The sequence below is a fragment of the Hipposideros armiger genome, unplaced genomic scaffold (genome assembly GCF_001890085.2).
Source record: "Hipposideros armiger isolate ML-2016 unplaced genomic scaffold, ASM189008v1 scaffold_52, whole genome shotgun sequence".
Classification (NCBI taxonomy): domain Eukaryota; kingdom Metazoa; phylum Chordata; class Mammalia; order Chiroptera; family Hipposideridae; genus Hipposideros; species Hipposideros armiger.
The window spans coordinates 668662-686043 of NW_017731402.1; the positions used below are offsets into that span (position 1 = coordinate 668662).

Consider the following 17382-nt stretch of genomic DNA (forward strand, 5'->3'; position numbering starts at 1 on the left):
TGGGTGAATGAATGAGTTAATGAACGAACGTGCAGGACGTTAGTATCCTTGCCTTGTAAATGGAACTGTGCTACAAGTGTATTTTTGAAGTCTAATTTTTATTCTAAAACCTATACTCTTTCTTTAACTTCTTATTTAATACTTAATTATTGTTGCTTTTAAAGGTTTCTAAACATGTATTGCCATTTCCTTCCTTCATATCCTCCTCTCTCCTGGGTTTAGTGTTCTGCATACAGAGATGCTGTAAGTGTGTGTGCTGTGCTTGTTTTTATCAAAGGCAGGAATGGGAGAGGTCGTTGACGGTGGAGAGTCCCCAGGCAACTTTTTTATCTTTCCTTTGAAGTGCCCTGTGCCACATTTAAAGCCCAACTTCATAAGGCCTCCACCTGGGCAATCTGTCAGGGTTCATTTAACAAGGCTGATGGTCTCTGGTGCTCTAATGTACCACTTGCTTCTTACAGAAAGGACTCCCTCCTCTGTCCTCTTCTTAGCATCCAGGAAATTAGTACCACCTTGCTCCAGGTAGAGACATAGGAATCATTTCCATAGTACCCACCCCACTCGTTACAGGTAGAGTAGCTTTTGCATGTTGGATAACTTGAACCAAATTCTCAACAAAAAAGATGATCTCACTCTCCTACTTTGAATTGTGGTCATAGAAAAATTCAAATGTGTATATTTCATGAAATTTGTATTGTAAATTGTATATATTTCTGGCTTAGTCCATAAACATTCAAGCAGACTTATCTTCTGACAAGATCAGGTTAAACAGAAAACTGGCATTTAGGGAGTGGATGTACAGGCCTAACGACCTTTCCATGCTAGCTGTACCTGTGTGCATACGTGCATGTGTGCGTGTGCACATGCATGCATATGTGCTCATTACGACCCTGATGGTTCTTGCAATTAATATTTGATGTAACCCAGTCAGTGCTGTATAAATATGTTGGAGAAAAAATGTTCCAGCTTGCATTCTTAAGCTCATGCCTCATATTTTATCTTACTTATTTGTATTGCCTAAGAAAATATAATCCTATGCACCATGAGATGTAGTATATTGTTTGCTGACGTTTATAAAATTATTCAATTATTCAACAAGGACACCTTACCATAGTAGAGCTTATAGACTAATCTCTGTTTTAGATCCTAGAGAAAGTCAGCAATTCCAGAAGCTGGAAGATTTTCAGGTGTATAATATCCTAGCCCTACCTTCTGTTTAATTAGGGGAAATAAAATGGACTTAATATTAGTCTGTGCTTGTCATTGTATAAATATGAACTAGAAGATTAGCTGCTGAGTAGTATTATCAGAGAAGGGCAGAGCCAACTGTATTCTAAAATGTAAACCCTCTAATAGTCACATACAATGCTGTTTTCCCTTTAATGTATTTGACAGAAACATATAGACAGAACAAATGTGAAACTTCTCTATTTTGTTATCTCTGTAACTAGAATTTATACTCCTGAAATTTAATGTGCAAGCACTCAGCTTTCATAATTTTGCCTCTCATTGTAATAATACTACCTACTAAGATGGGCTCAGATTTCAGCAGGAAGACCTTTGGTTTCGCTAGAAGGAACCCCTCACTTGCAGTTAAGGTCACTGGAACCTCAGGATACAAGACATTCAAAAAAACATATTTGGATTTTCCTTTTAAAAAATTGATGGATATGATATAGAGCATTCTTTGATGTTGGGGAAATAGATGGACTCTCAAGAGTTTCTTTGGATGCAGACCTTAATAAACTGAAAAAGTGTGTGATACAGCAAATGTATTCTTTGTGGACAGATACCTTATTGTGATTTCTTTTTTCCTGCTAAAATGTTAATATTTACCTTTCAATATTTTGACTTAACATAGTAAATCATGACATCTGTCCTTTTTGTTCAAAACAACTGGAAAGTAAAATGTGAATCTTTGATGGAAAATGTAATCACATTTCTCCTTGGGCAGAGTGGACTTCCGCCAGGCGGTTTCTCAGAGATGAGATGCAATGCAGCCTAGTCTCTGTTCATTCTACAAGTTTTGCTCACATTTTAGGTCAACTCTGGAATATACAGCCAGAGATAATTTCATAAGAACTGTCTTATGCCAAATCTTAGTTTATGAAAACTCCAACTTTTGGCATTCATTTCTTTGCTAAAATCATGACTTTTTCAGTGAGAATAGCCACTGTGTTTTGGAGCAGTCAAGAGAGTGTATGTTTCCCCATGAAAGTCCCTTTTTCAGTGTAACGGAAAGTTGGACAAAAGCATAATGATTTCTGCATGGGAATCTTATTTAAGTGTAATTTCAGCAAACCACGCACACTTTTGACTATTTCATGGCTTTCCTCAGCCCCAAATGGTTATTAACCAAAAGATGTTCACCAACTCTGAAGTTAATGAACATTGTAGAACCGAGAACCACACTGCCCTGCCAGGATCCTCCGTTATCAGAACCTTAGCAGGCTCCTCTCAAGGCACTAATAAGCTGCCTTCTGCTCTTTTCTGATTAGACTTTCAAATGTACCAAGTAGCAGGGGAAGGGGGTGCATCACTGTAAATCTCTTTGTGCTAATGATGACTTTTCTCACCAGTAACAGCTGGGGGTGAAAGTTGTCAAAGACAAAATTATAAATGTTTTATATTGGAAAATGCTAGGTGAGTTTGACATGGTCAATTTATTAGGTGACTGCCAAGAAGTAAACAATAGACTCATTAAAAGCTATAATTAGTCATTGTTGACATATTTTATTTTTAATCAGAGCTCCAGCAGGGGATAAAGTGGCTGAAATAATCTAGTGCTTTGTTAAGTGGAAGTAAAACCAGTTTTTTAAAATTTAGCTATGCCTTTTCCTTGGGATTTCAATACAACCTTTGTTCTGAGAAATTCGGTGACTTCATTTTAGGCTATAAAGCAACCTATGTTAATTGATTAATTATTTTGTGTTTTTGTTACATTTGTATCAGTCAATTTTTTAATTAATGAATTAACTTATTTGTTGTGGTTCCCTTTTTCTTGACAAGCCAAGAGTGGAATTCATGGCGATTGAATGCATTGAGCTAGGCATTTTACATACTTATATGTACAACTGCAGATAAAGACCCTAAGATTCAAGGGTTGAGTAATTTGTCCGTGGCCGTATATGGTGGGTAAATGGATAAAATTAAACTTCTGAACCCAGGGCTATGGGTTCCAACAGGTACTTCTTAACATTATACCACAGTTAATACTTGACCCTGCAGATCCAATCTTATCAGCTGAGCCCCCCATACCCCGCAATTCTTCTTGTGCTTTCATCTGAGCCAAGTTTCCTGTAACCAGTGACAGTGGGTCTACATTCTACCTGCAGAGTCAGTCAGTGTTCTGATCACCCCAATCCCCCCTTTCCCCTTTCCCCATTAAGCTCCAGCTCTCATCTCACCTCATCCGTGAAGCTTTCCTGATTACTTCTGCTCCCACTTGCTCTTTTTTCCTTCTCTGAACACCTTTTAGACTTTGAGCCCTAGATTTTCTGGTGTGGAGCTCATTTTAAATAACTCATCAGATGAAGGGGCTTAACATTTGTTTATTTTCTCCCAACTGCCTAAGGATTAAGAATTGTGTGTAATAGCCTTCTTTATTTTTCATTCAGCCTCATATCATACATATTGCAAAAATAAAATTCCAATTTAGAAATTTCAATTAACATACGCATCTATATAAAGTGGAAAGAGCCCTTGTGAGACAAATAAGCACTTCCTTTGGACTAACTCCATTCTTTGCAGATATAACCTCTCTGTTGCAGCATTTATTAAGCTCATAAAATTCTTCTTATTAAAGATTACCTAAAACAATGAGCAGCCAACATTCTTTTCCTAAAGAGGTCTTGGATTTTTTTAATCGTTCTTGTTCTTGGAATTATGTGGCTCTAGGTGACTATTAAGAGTCACCTAGAATTATGTTTAAGTGAGAAAATTGTAATTATATGGCACTCATCTTATTTTCATAGACGTGTGCCTATGAATCCATAGATGCTATCTAGTTTGGCTTCCTTAACATCTCAGGGAGGCAGACTTCGTGGACAGATATTTTGATTAGTGTGCCCTTTCTCAGATAACGAAGCAAATCAATAGAAGTTGGCATGACTTCCTCAAAGCAGCAACCAGCTGGAACACAAACCCGATTTGCAAGATTATTAGGCCAACATCTGAAAACTTAGTAAAACATCCTTGAATCGAGCATCGCTTTAACTTAAAACCATATTTTTTTTCTATGTGGAAACATAGTTAAGGAGTAGAAGCTTCTGTTTCCATATATATATATATATATATATATATATATATATATATATATTCAATGTCCTTGCATATATCACATAACTGTACATAGACAAGAAATGGGTTGTGGGTTGGCTGGCATCAGAGGATGGCATACCCTTGTCATAATGGGAGAAAGGAACTGTCTTTGGCCTGGCGCTGGTTGGTCCATTGAGGCAGGTGACTGTGGTGGGAAAGGAACCATCTTCCGAAGCAAGCACTCTCTTAGAAAAAAATATGTCTCCGTGCATGCGGTCCACTCTTCTCTTCTATGTAGCTATGGTGTGAGATGGAGGCTGCCTCCAGCAGTTCAGAAGAAGAATCTCTCGTTGGTAGTGAAGAAACTCTGGGCTAAGAGGCAGGGCCGCGGTTCTCAAACTTGGTGGCATATTGGAATCATCTGGAGAGTGACAAAAAATGCTTTTGCCTCACCAACAGGATTCAGATTTACATGGTTGGGGTGTGGCCGAGGCATCAGAGAGTTTTAAAAGCAGCCAAGGCTGAGGACCACTACATTGGGAAAACCCATTTTCTGCTCTTACTGATTGATCTCAAGAAGGTGTTGGCCTCTTTGCATATAGTTCCTAATCTTCTTTATTGCATCACAAGATTTTCCAGCCTGGAAAATCTTGTAATGCGATACATCTTTCAATATGAGACTTCGCAGAATTTCAAGAAATTGACGTTTCCTTTTCTTGCTCCTTAGCTAAAGTCCTGGCTTAAAGGACCTAGGAAAGCGTTTTTAAAAAAGGATGGCTCCCTTATAAAAGAGTTAGTCATGCAGCTTACTTATAAAAACATGTAGAGAAGCTTATCGGATCAAATGCTAAATCTTTCAAAAAAAGCTTGAAGCTTAATTTACTTAATCCAAACATTCATGCAACATCTTCAGTGCATGTAGCATACGCCTTTAGAGTAAAATAATGTTTTGGGAGCTCCTAATTGTCAGGGAGACAAAACTTAGAATATGTGAGGGAACAAAATTATATGTAGCTGGGAAAGCATATTAAGGGCATTGTAATAACAGGTTTCAGCAGAAGAAATCCACTAGCTGTGTGCCAAGCTCTGCTGATGGAAATCAGCAAGAGGAAATTGCTCTCAACTGTAACAGCATTAGATTAGATAACCTGACTCTGTCTTGACCAATGGGTGTTTCTACACTAGATGGGATTGCTGGGGGTGGATACAGAGTCTCAACCTTCTGGAAGACGTGCCTCAAGGTAAAGGATGATGATGGACAAATGGCTCCCAAACCTTGCTGTTCTTCCCGCATAACTCAGTGATATATTGAAACTCCAAACTTCAGGGCCTGACTGTAGAGATTCTGGCTCGGCTCTCCGAGTCAGAATTTGTATTTGTAACAAATACACATTTTTAGGGCCTCTCGAATTTTAGGAGAGGCCCTAAAATGTGTGTTCGTTAACTCCCCCCAAGGAATATTGATGAGCTAGGGTTGGGTCTCACGGGATTATACGTGCACTGAAGTGTCATTCCAGTGTTGTTTCAGGAGGTCCTGATGAATCGATCTGCCCTGCTGTTTCTGAACGATTTTCAATTACTCAGTCCTGATTTGTGACCACATTTGCTCAGTAGAGTGGCTTTCAGGAACTCGTCAAATAATAAATATTTTTACAGTTAAGAAATAATTGTATTTGTGATAATTAGGCTCATAGAGTATATTCTACAGGCCCTTTCCGTTGGTTTCAGGAAGGTGTTATTGTTTGTAAGTGGCTAGAAAGAGGCTTCATTGTAAAGAAGTTATTATTAACACCTAGCTAATGCTAGTGGAGCTCGGCCAGATCAATTATTTTGAAAATAAAATATGTAAAATAATTCTCACATTGTTGGGCTTTAAAAATAATGTTTATTGAGATAGAATTCATATACCATTAAATCCACCCTTTTAAAGTATATAATTCAGTATTTTTTAGTATATTCACAAATATGTATCACCATTACTGTCTAAATTTAGAACATTTTCATCATCCCTCGAAAAACCCTCTCATATCCATTAGCAGTCACTTCCCATCCCTCCTTTCCACACCCCCTATCAAACACTAATTTGCCTTTTTTCTCTATGGGTTTCCCTATTCTGGACATTTCATATAAATGAAATCATAAAATATGTAGCCATTTGCTTCTGACTTCTTTCACTTAGCGTAATGTTTTCAAGGTTCATCCATGTTATAGGCATTAGTCGTACTTCATTCTTTTTTATGGCTGAGTAATATTCCATTGCATGGATATGCTATATTTTGTTTATATATTCATCCATTAATAAACATTTGAATTATTTCCAGTTTGGGGCTGTTATGAGCATTTGTCTGCAAGTTTTTGTGTGGACATATGTTTTCATTTCTTTTGGATATAGATGTAGGAGTACAATTGCTGGGTCTTAGGGTCACTCTATGTTTATCTTTTTGAGGAAGTGCCAAACTGTTTTCCAAAATGGCCACACCATTTTACATTCCCACCAGTGAGACAGGAAGGCTGCATTTCTCCACATCACCACCAGCACTTGTTATTGTTCTTTTTTTTATAACAGCCATCTTTGTGGGGGGGCGGGGAGGAGGAAGTGGTATGTTATTATGGTTTTGACTTGTACTTTTCTAATGATGAATGCTGTCTTAGAATCCTTTTATGAGTTTATTGACCATTTGTATATCATCTTTGGAGAAATATATCTATTCAAACCCTTTGCCCATTTTTTAATTTGCTTATCTTTTTGTGATTGACTTGTAAGAATTCTTCATATAGTCTAGGTTCAAGTCCCTTATCAGATACATGATTTGCAAATAGTTTTGCCCAATCTGTATTTTCACTTATTTCAAAAGGTTTTAATCATGATGAAATCTATTTATCTATTTTTTTTTGTCACTGGTTCTTTTGGTGTTATACCTAAGAAACCATGACCAATCTAAGGTTATGAATATTTATTCCTATATTTTTTCTAAGAGTTTCATAGTTTTAGCTCTTACATTTAGGTCTATGATACATTTTCTGTTAATTTTTATATATGGTATAAAGCAGCAATTTAAGTCTTTTGAATGTGGCTGTTCAGTTGCCATGTCACCATTTGTTGAAAAGACTATTCTTTCCTCCATTGAATTGCCTTGGTACCCTTGTCACGACTGACCATAAATGTAAGAGTTTATTTCTGGACTCTCAATTTTATTCCATTGATCAATATGGCTACACTTAGGCCAGTGCCACACTGTATTTTATTACTGTAACTTACTGTTGTTAGATATCATTCTGTTATTATTTGAGTTGTTTCAAATATGCCTTTCTAATAGTTTGGTGCTTTTGATATTTTAATTGCAGTTGTCTTGTGTGTGGCATTTTTCTCTTCATAGTCAATTGCTTTGATTGGTAAAAATTATATTTATATGAAAATTCTGTTTCTAGGTACATTTTATTAGAACTGCCTGAGTGTAATGCTTATCTCTCTGAAGAAGCAATCATAAATTCCTATATAGTAACATTGTAGAGAAGTATCTATGAAGTTTCTAATTACTGTTTCTGAATTTCATGAAGTCTTTACCTTAAGAGCACTATCTGAAGATGCTCTTCTTCCAAGCCATAAGAGAATTATTCTCCCATTGGCTTAATATACTGTAAATTGGGCTAGAAGCCAACTTTTTCCCTTTCAAGCATCAATGTGAGCTGAAGGCTGATGTGTACATTTAAAGTGAAAGTTTTTTGATTTGCCTGCTCATTGATTACAGAGACAAGTTAGCATCCACTGGGCTTCTTTTGGAGATTTGGGAGGGATATGCCAAAACCATGCCATAGAGTTGAGTAAATTAATGTTAAATGCTTGAACCCTTTTTTGCAGTGGATATAGAAATACTGCAGTGGAATATACAACAAACACTTCAGCTACAGACCAGTTCACTGAAGACTCTCTTAGATGGAGTTCAGGACATCTAAGCAGTCTTTAATGTGGTAATTGTGTGGCTGTCCTTTAAACCTGGAATTTATAAGTTGAAGTAAGTTAGATGGGAGATCTGATATGAAATAAGTATCCTTTTTTTTTCTTTTTAACTGAGCCATCCTGCCACCTGTTGGCAGCTTAACGGCAGCTCAGCTCGGGCTGGGACTCGAATCGCTGTTGCTCAGAGCTCAAACTCTTGAGCGAGCTCTTAACCAACTGAGGAAATAAGTATCCTTTCCATGGCACTCTCTTAGCTATAACCATATCTGTTATTTCATTTTCTAAACAATTAGAATCAAAGGCATATGCGTGAAGTGAGATTCTCAACATTCTAGCATTTTATATCAGTAAGGGTTTTATCAAAGAAAACAGAATCATGATAAGTGATACAGAACATAAGACTTATTAATTAGAGAGAATTTTCTGCAATTGTGGGAGCTGGCTACACAGTCTATATAAGCCTGTTACATTTCTGTTTTGTATTGTACCTGAAGTCAGCAGAACCAGGGTCAGGAAAGAAAGATGGACATGAAGTGGGTGACAGCAAGGTCAGATAGGAATCCATGAGTACAAATCCAGGAGGGTGCCTGGAGCTTGCCTTGGTCTCTCACTACCTCTGACCTCCATGGTGCAGACGACCTGTCAGAGGCTGTGCCTTCACCATGGAGTCACACACACCCGGCCTAGGATTCAGAGAAGCTAAACAGGGAGGCCTTATGTGAGCTAGAGAAGCTACACATCTAGTTTTTTACCCTGTGCCAACAAGGTGAGCTGACAGAGCAGTGACAATGTATGTGAGCTTCAAGACTTGTGCCCACAGTGTGAACCTGGACATACTTTGGGGCTGCACATATTCAAGTTTCCAAGAAGACTGTGAAGTTCTCTCGTTTTTAGAGTTATTTCACTTTATAAGCATTTAGAAATATTCCTCAATTACCTTTACCCTGTAAGCACAATCCCTCAGAGAGGTTTCTCTGAATCGGAAACAATGATTTTATTTTGTTCCTACTGACCATTTACTCATGTGAAGCCAAAAGCCTGCATTGCTTTAACTAACCCTGAAGTTTGGGTCCTGTCTACTAAACAATATTTTTAAGCGCACATCAGTTAGGCATTTGGTTTCTATCCAGGGGTACAGTGTGAGCTTCAGGGATAATGCTAGGTCATTGCTTTCATGTCCTTCTCAGAATGATTCCATTCGAACATCTGTCAGTGTTGTGCTACAACTGTGGACAAAATAGATTTGTGTGTAGCTGGCTCCTGCTGAGTTGTAATGATCCAAAAGTAGAGAAAATCATGAAAAGCACTGATCTGAATGGATCGATAATAGTACACAGAATAATTTAAAAGCTCCTTCAACTCAGATGAAAATGCCTGAGGTCAGGGAGCAGCTCTGTCCTGACCCTGACTGTGAAGGTTGTTGGCATGCTGCAGGGTTTTCAGGAAGAATGCTCCTTGAGAAAATTTGGGTGTCAGCAACTTCAAGACCAGCATTCCAAGGTCTACTAGAACTTGACTCCACAGCACCAAGTCCCTTATGGTGAAACTGGAGTAAAATTGGAGAAGTGTAAGAACTCATGAACAAGGAAATTGTGAATATGATTGAATTTAGAAGATAAAGAGTAGGGGTAGAGAGGACATTCTAATGAGGAAATTAATGATAGTACAAAATAGTATTACTGGACTATGGACTACAGTATGGAAATTAAAATAAATTCTTGAGTTAATAAGATAGGTAGTTTCATTGGTTTTAAAAGCCTTCCACAAATACCATGTTTCCCGGAAAATAAGACCTAACTGGAAAATAAACCCTAGCATGATTTTTCAGGATGCTTGTAATATAAACCCTACCCCAAACATAAGCCTCAGTTAAGATTGTCAGCCAGACATGACTGTTTGAATAAATGTAGATTTTTGTACATGAATAAATGAATAAATATAGATTATTGGAAGGGGCCAGCTGCCACTCAGCTGCCAACAGGTGGCAGGATGGCTCAGCTAAAAAAAAAATGTAGATTATTAGAGCAAAAATTAATATTAGACCCGGTCTTATTTTCAGGGAAACGTGGTAAGTACAAATATACAGAATTAGAGATGTTAAGTGGAAACATAAGTATCAAAACAGAGGGAATTTAAAAAATTACATGACAGTAGTTTGTACCATTCCATAAAGCACATTTGAATTCCTAGCTGAAATGATTAATGTTCTACGAAATTACAAGTTTGCAAAATTGATTCTAGTCGAGACAGGATAAAATGGACAAATTACCAAAGAAGAAATAGAGAAGGTGAATTAATAAACACCTGCACACAAAATCACCAGGGCAAACTGCTTTCACATGAAAAGACTTTCAAACATTTAAAGATAAGATAATCTTGATAGTACTTAAATGACTCCAGAACACAGAAAAAGGAGAAAAACGTTCATATTCTTTCAATAAAGTGAACATACTGTGAAGCTCAAAACCAAAGATTGTTTTGAAAACAAGACAAATCTTATTAACACTGATGAAAAAATTAAATAAAACTTAAACAGAACCCAACAGCACATTAAAATATAATGCATCATGAACAAGTAAAATTTATTTTATAAATGGAAAGATGTTGCTATTTCAGGAAATCTATGAATAAAATCAGGCTAAGGAGAAAAATCAGAACATCATCTCAATAGGAGAAGAAAAGGTATTTGACAAATTCTATATCCACTCATGTTAAAGGTAGCCAGCATCTTGCTTATTAGGAAAACACTAGAGAATTTCCAACTAAAATCAAGAACAAGGAAATATATTATCTCTAGGGTTCTTTAACTTTTTAGTAGAGGTATTAGACAGTGAAAGTAGACAAGAGAAAATAAATAGAAGCGTAAGAATTTGAAAGGAAGAATTATAACCATACCTATAAGTAAACAACATGATTGTACACTTGAAAAATTCAAAATAATTAATTGAAAATCCACTATAATAAGAAAATTTAATAGTGTTGGGTAATGAAACCAATACACAAAAGTCAATAGTCTTCATATAAACAACAAATCAAAGCAAACAGAGATGACAAATGAGTTCCAAGTTACAAAAGCAAATAAAGAAAATAAAGAAATGTGGATGTAAACTTAATAGAAATATCCAAAACCTGTATAAGGAAAACCATAATATTATTCTGCAAGTCACAATAGATGATGTGGCCACATGGAAGACATATGTTTTTGATAGGAAAATCAATATCATAAAAATGTTAAGAAAAACAATGAATATTAAATATTTTATGAATAATCATATTTAAAATGGTGCTGCATGAAAAGACAATCAGACCAGTAGAACAGAAGAGAAAAATCCAGAAATAGATCCAATTCTACATATAATTGTACTTTATGATACAGGTGGCATCTCAAATCAGTGATGAAAAGATGAATTTGTATGTATGTTGTATTGGGACAGATATAAAAAGATAACTTTAAATCAATTATTCATAACATGCATTATGATAAATTCCAGATGAGTTAAATATTTAAATGTAAAATTGAAACCATATGAGACCAGAAGAACACATGAATGTGTGTCTATAACCTGGGGTGGGAAAACCTTCCTTTACTGTGACTCAGAATTTGATTTCTCGTCCCCACAAACAACATTAACAACCCTAAAAGTCTTTTGGGTGGCATAAACACCACAAGCTATATAAAGAGACAAATGAGGAAAAGTATTTGCAACTTAAATAACAAAGTTTTCATATCCCTAATATACAAAGAACTTCTAAAAATAGAACAGATATGGATTCATATCTTTCAATGGACAAGACACATGAGTCTTGCATTCACAGAAAAAGAAAAACAAATAACCCTTAAACAGGTTAAAAGATACTTAACCTTGATCAGTGTAAGAGAAATACAGACTAAAACAGTATTAATATATTATTTCTGGCTTGTCAAATACCTCAAAAGCCAAGTGTTTGACAATCTTCTCTATAGATAGGCACGACGTCAGTTGTGCTAAGTTTGGACATCTTTAGAGATATATACTGAATTATTTATGAAAAAATGTTATAATGCCTGGTATTTGCTTCAAAATAATCTGATAAAGGGAGAGTTTGGGGTACATGAAACAAAATTGGCCATATATTGGTAATTTAGAAGCTGGGCGATCAGTTTATGGGAGTATGCTACTAGTCCCTCAAATTTTGTATAAGTTTAAAATTTCTTGCAATAAAAAGAAAGAACAAAAAATAAATTTCATATAGTTTTAAAAGACAACAAAAAATTAAGAGAAAGAAAAAATGTTACCTTTGAAAAAAAATTTTTGAGAAATAAAATGTATTCACTGGCTTAGAAGTGAGTTTCATGTGAGAATCGTGACATATCAATAGAGATAAATCAATTTAAAACTCAGTTGTGTTAGAATTTTTACCCTTTATTTTCAAGATGAGTAAGCTGAAATTCAGAGCTCAATAAATTCTTGGTTTATCTCTATTTTATTAGATCCCTTGGTCACAGAATGAAACAAAATAGACACTTTCATCTTTTAAAATACATTTGATGGCTTCAGTAGACACATTGACCATTGTCAGCTTAAGCACAAGTTGTTCAATCAAGCTGATGTTGATTAATATTTGCAGTTTGGTTTGAATCTTCCATATAGTCTACATCCATTAATCCTAAGTAGCCTTTAAGAAGAATTGAAATAAAAATTATCTTCAATAAACTTTCCTAACAGGACAAAATGCAATAAAATACACTAAAAAATTATTTTAATAAATTACCCCTCCCTCCATAAAATGGTGTCTGTTCTACTGATGCTCAGGCTACAAGTCCCCAGAGTCCTTCAGCTGTCCATAATTTAACTCTAACCTCCAGGACATGAATGTGGTTTGGGGGAAGCAGGATTTGAAGGTCAGTTAATAAGAACCACCCTCAGGTTATCATTCAGACAATTGAAGTGCTTGCTGTCAGAATCCCAGAGCTCAAAATATACCTACTGGAGCCCAACACACACCAGTCAAACAATTAAGGAGAACATATTAAACTTCTCTCCATTTTATGCTTGACAGATTTATTTTATTGAAACCACCTACACTAGGTGCAAAATAATATCACTGATACTTTGTCTACTATTTTAAGCTTTCCAAAGTGCCTTAAGAATATTAAGTTGGTTTTTATTTAATAAGTTCAAATCGCAAGGTCATAGCTTGTCATGGCATTCTTAAGCTTGTTACTTTGAGAACTAGCAAAGATCACCGGTTTGCATGGGCAAGTCCGTCTGTATAGTAGTCGTTTATACGTACCGTATTTGCCGGCGTATAAGACAACTCGGCGTATAAGACGACCCCCCACTTGGAGGCATATTTTTCAGGGCCAAAAAATCGTCTTATACGCCGGCAAATACGGTATTTGTAGCATTTGTTAAGCTCCCTGCTAGAGAAAGCAGAGCGCATTCTCAGAGCCATGCAAAATAAGAGGTGCCTATGAGTGTGTGTGAGATGGGTGAATGGGTTCTTTCGTGGAGGAGCCCAGCTCCCTGAGCCCTGACCTATTCAACTGATAAGTTTATGTACTCTGCCAGCACAGCTCACTTTCAAACACTGTAGTCCCTCTGAAGGCTCTCTTTTCCCAGGTTATTTGAAACTGCTCCTCTGAAGATAAAAATATTCTATTTAAGAAGGTTTTCATAGTCTTGTGTAACTTAAAATATAAAAATGAGCTCAGAAATCCAGACCTGGAAAGCACCACGTGATCATATTCACTTTTACAGATGAGGAAGGAAGGAGACTATAAGGCCTGAACTTAGAGGGACAGCACTTCCACTAACTGCTCAGAGATTAATTTCATTAACCATGACCTTTGTACAGCTCTGAGATGCTTACATCTGTTTATACACTCAACACGTATGCGTTAAGCTTCTACTATATGCCAGTCACCGGGATTTGTGGATCCAGCAGTGATCAAAGGATATTAAGTTCCTGATCTAGTGGAGTTTACATTGAGGAAGAATGAAGAATTGCAGGGAAATAAAAGAGAAACCATGAGCAACCTTGTCTGAGATATTCCAACTTAGGAAAATCATGTTCCTGTTAATACCCAGAGAAAATTTCCTTCCCCTATAGAATGAACATATTTCTACTTTCAACCCATCTAACCTACTTTTCATTTCAAATTGTAATGAACAATAGTCTTGGATTTTCTTCTGTTAGTAGCTGTCACCCCTCAAGTCACATGACTCCTCTCTGTAAACTGAGGACTAGACCACGCGATCACTTAGATTTCCTTCTGCCTTTAGGACTCTCCATTACACAGAGCTGCATGGGTTTTTGAAGATTTTCCCTCCTCTTCCCAGCCCCAGACCTTCCCATGAAGGGCTGTAAGGGTGATGCTTCAGTTTGTATATCTAAAAGACCTCCTGGCCCTTGTGGTGTAGCTTGTGACACAGTGATAATGGTGGCATGTCTGACACGCTTCCTGAAACACAACGATCTTCTGGCTTTTTCTTCCCTTTTAGAGCCATAGAACCAAGAACTGACAAGACCGTCAATCATTGTGCAGGAAAAAACAATACTGCTAAACTTGTCCACTTTTGGATCCTTCCCAGATCTTTTCTTCCTTTTTTTTTAAGCCCAGTTCTTGGAAGAGGAAACATTGCCAAGGCTTTTATTTTTCTTTGTGGTGTTGTATTTGCTGTGCTAAGGATAGAATATTGAGATCATATGATTTCAGGACTCAGAAAATCACATGGTAATAAAAGAGGAACCAAACTAAATACAAAAGCATTATATATAGATAGATATAGGGATGAGTAGTGATATAAAAAAGAGATATAAATTCATTTTCAAAAGAAACTTAGAGGCAAATATCTCATGCCTAGCTTAATATGTCAATTTTTTTTTTTAAAGATTTTTATTGGGGAATTGGAGGGATGGGAACAGTGCTGGGGAATTGGGGGAAGGGGAACAGACAAGTTGCTGTCGTTTTGTTCTTCAGTCTAGTTGTGGAGGACGTTGCTTCACTGGCCCAAGTTGGCACCATCATTGCGCTCTTCCCAGGTGAGGCAGATCAGTCGCCGGCTTCTGGACGGCCGCTCACTGCGGCTGCTGGCCGCTCACGCTGGCTGCTGGCTACATACGGTAGCACATGGCAATCCACTGCCACCGGGGCTGCAGCCTACGCCGTCGCCATCGCCTCACGGCAGCCCAGCTCCAGGTTGAGCTGTTGTTCAGCATCTTAGCTGTGGAGGGCAGTGTTACTGGCCCTCATATGTGGGATCCAAACCGGGGCCCTCTGGCGTCCCAAAATATGTCAATTTTTTTAGTCTATTGGAGACACTAAATAAATAAAGGTTTTCCACAGTGCCAAGCTTTGCATTCATTTCAAATGGAATTTATGTTAAATTCTAGAGTCCACAACCCTTCACTCACAGAAAAGAGCCAGTGTGGGACACTGTGGAATTGATCCATTTTACCCAGAATTGTTCACTCTGGATTAAAGCCTAACTGGGAGGCAACCCCAGTATTGCCCAGGCAGGTTTATGTACACACAACAGAGAACAAATTGTCTGAGATCAGGAATACTGATAGGTCATGTAGTTGGCAAGTAGTGATAGCCTCACAGTACAAATAAAAGGTAATGTCCTGTGCAATGGTCCTGTATCTCCTCTGCTAGTACCTAATTCCTCCCTATGCTATAAGGTTAAATGCAAGTTCTCTTCCTCTACAATATCTTTTCTGACTACTGAAGTCCATGAAAATTACTATTTTGTTTGAACTAAAAGCACAACTATTTGACTCATTTATCAATGAATCATGTTCGATCTTGTAGTTATATTGCATTTTTTTTGCATCTATATTTAACTTTCAAGTGGATGCATGCTTTGTCAGGAACTAGATTATGAATTACATTTTTTTGAATTTTCACCTTTGGGCCTGATACTATATATCGAAGATATCTAATTAGATTTGCTAAAGACTTAGCTTTTCTGATCACTGTCACACACACACACAAAAATATTGCAAAAAAACCCTTAGTTAACTAAGCAAAAAATTAAAGTATGCTGATGTATTTTTTTTACTCTATTATTTTCATTTTTCCAGGGAGCTACAGTATCCTCAACTTTTGCTTGTATTTAGGCAGCCAGTGGCTTCAAGTTCTTCCCCCAATTATCAAGGCTTGTGCCCAGGGAAGAAATTTGGCTGTAGTCCCTTATATCTTACCCAGAATCAATATTAATCTCGTTCTTTTCCCATGAGAATTAGCAGTTTCTACTAGTGAAATGACAGACTTTGTCACCCTTAAGAAGAGCTTCACATGAGCAAGTTTGGTGGGGGAAAGAGAGAAGAAGGTAGAGTAATGGTGGTGGTGATAGACCTTCCATGGAAGGGAATCATATTACTTCGGTAGTAATCTCCTCTGGAGACCCATTTGACTCAAAGACTAAGAGCAGAACCATCTTTGATTACAAAGTTCTGGCAAGATATTTAGAACCATCCAAATTCAGAACTAGTCACTGCTACGCAGTCAACCAACACAGACATTCTCCAAGAAGAATATCGTGTCAATAGTTGAGATATCTGTTTCCTTTTATTAAGGAAGGCTAATTGTTGATGGCATCTCTTCCTGAGCAAGGATTATATTTTGTATAGATATTTATAAAGAAAAAGTGAACATTCATGGTCAGCAAATATCCACCTTGAGAGTCCTACTCAGTGAAGAAAGCATATTATAGAGAAGGAAATTATGTATCGGCAGTACTTAAAACACCTTTCCTCAAAAATCATTCATTAATTAAAGAAACATAAATCCATAATAAATTTGATAGTATTTAGCAGCAGTATGGTTCAAATTTTAGAAAATTCTAATGTAAAAAAATTACAAATCTTCCAAATGCTGTAATGATACTGATTTGCTAAGTACCTGAATAGCACCTTTATCATAACTTATCCAAAGACATGAAAACGTTTAGTTTTCACCACTAACTAAAGTGACATTATCAAAAATAAATTGATGGATGTGCATAATTTTCTTACATGTAGAAAATGATTAGAATTGTCTAACAATTTTTAGATAAGTCCATGGAATAACCTGTTATTGAAATTTAAATGTAATCACCTGAGAACTTCCAAAGTGTACTGGATTTTTGGATTTGTAGAGATGGGGGGAAATATTCTTCCTTCTCACATAGTAAGGA

At 36.7% G+C, this 17382-nt stretch overlaps 1 protein-coding gene across 7 annotated transcripts in view; it reads left to right on the forward strand.

Annotated features, from left to right (window-relative positions):
• RAB27B (RAB27B, member RAS oncogene family) overlaps positions 1–17382 on the forward strand; it is a 139476-nt gene that overhangs the window by 109576 nt on the left and 12518 nt on the right. Inside the window, exon 1 of one of the 7 annotated variants that reach the window (XM_019640727.1) lies at positions 8203–8229. The exons of the other annotated variants lie outside the window; for them this stretch is intronic. Coding sequence (XP_019496272.1) covers positions 8225–8229 — 5 coding nt within the window. The 5' untranslated portion in view covers positions 8203–8224. Of the gene's footprint in view, positions 1–8202; positions 8230–17382 lie in introns of those variants that run through there. 7 annotated transcript variants of the gene reach the window in all.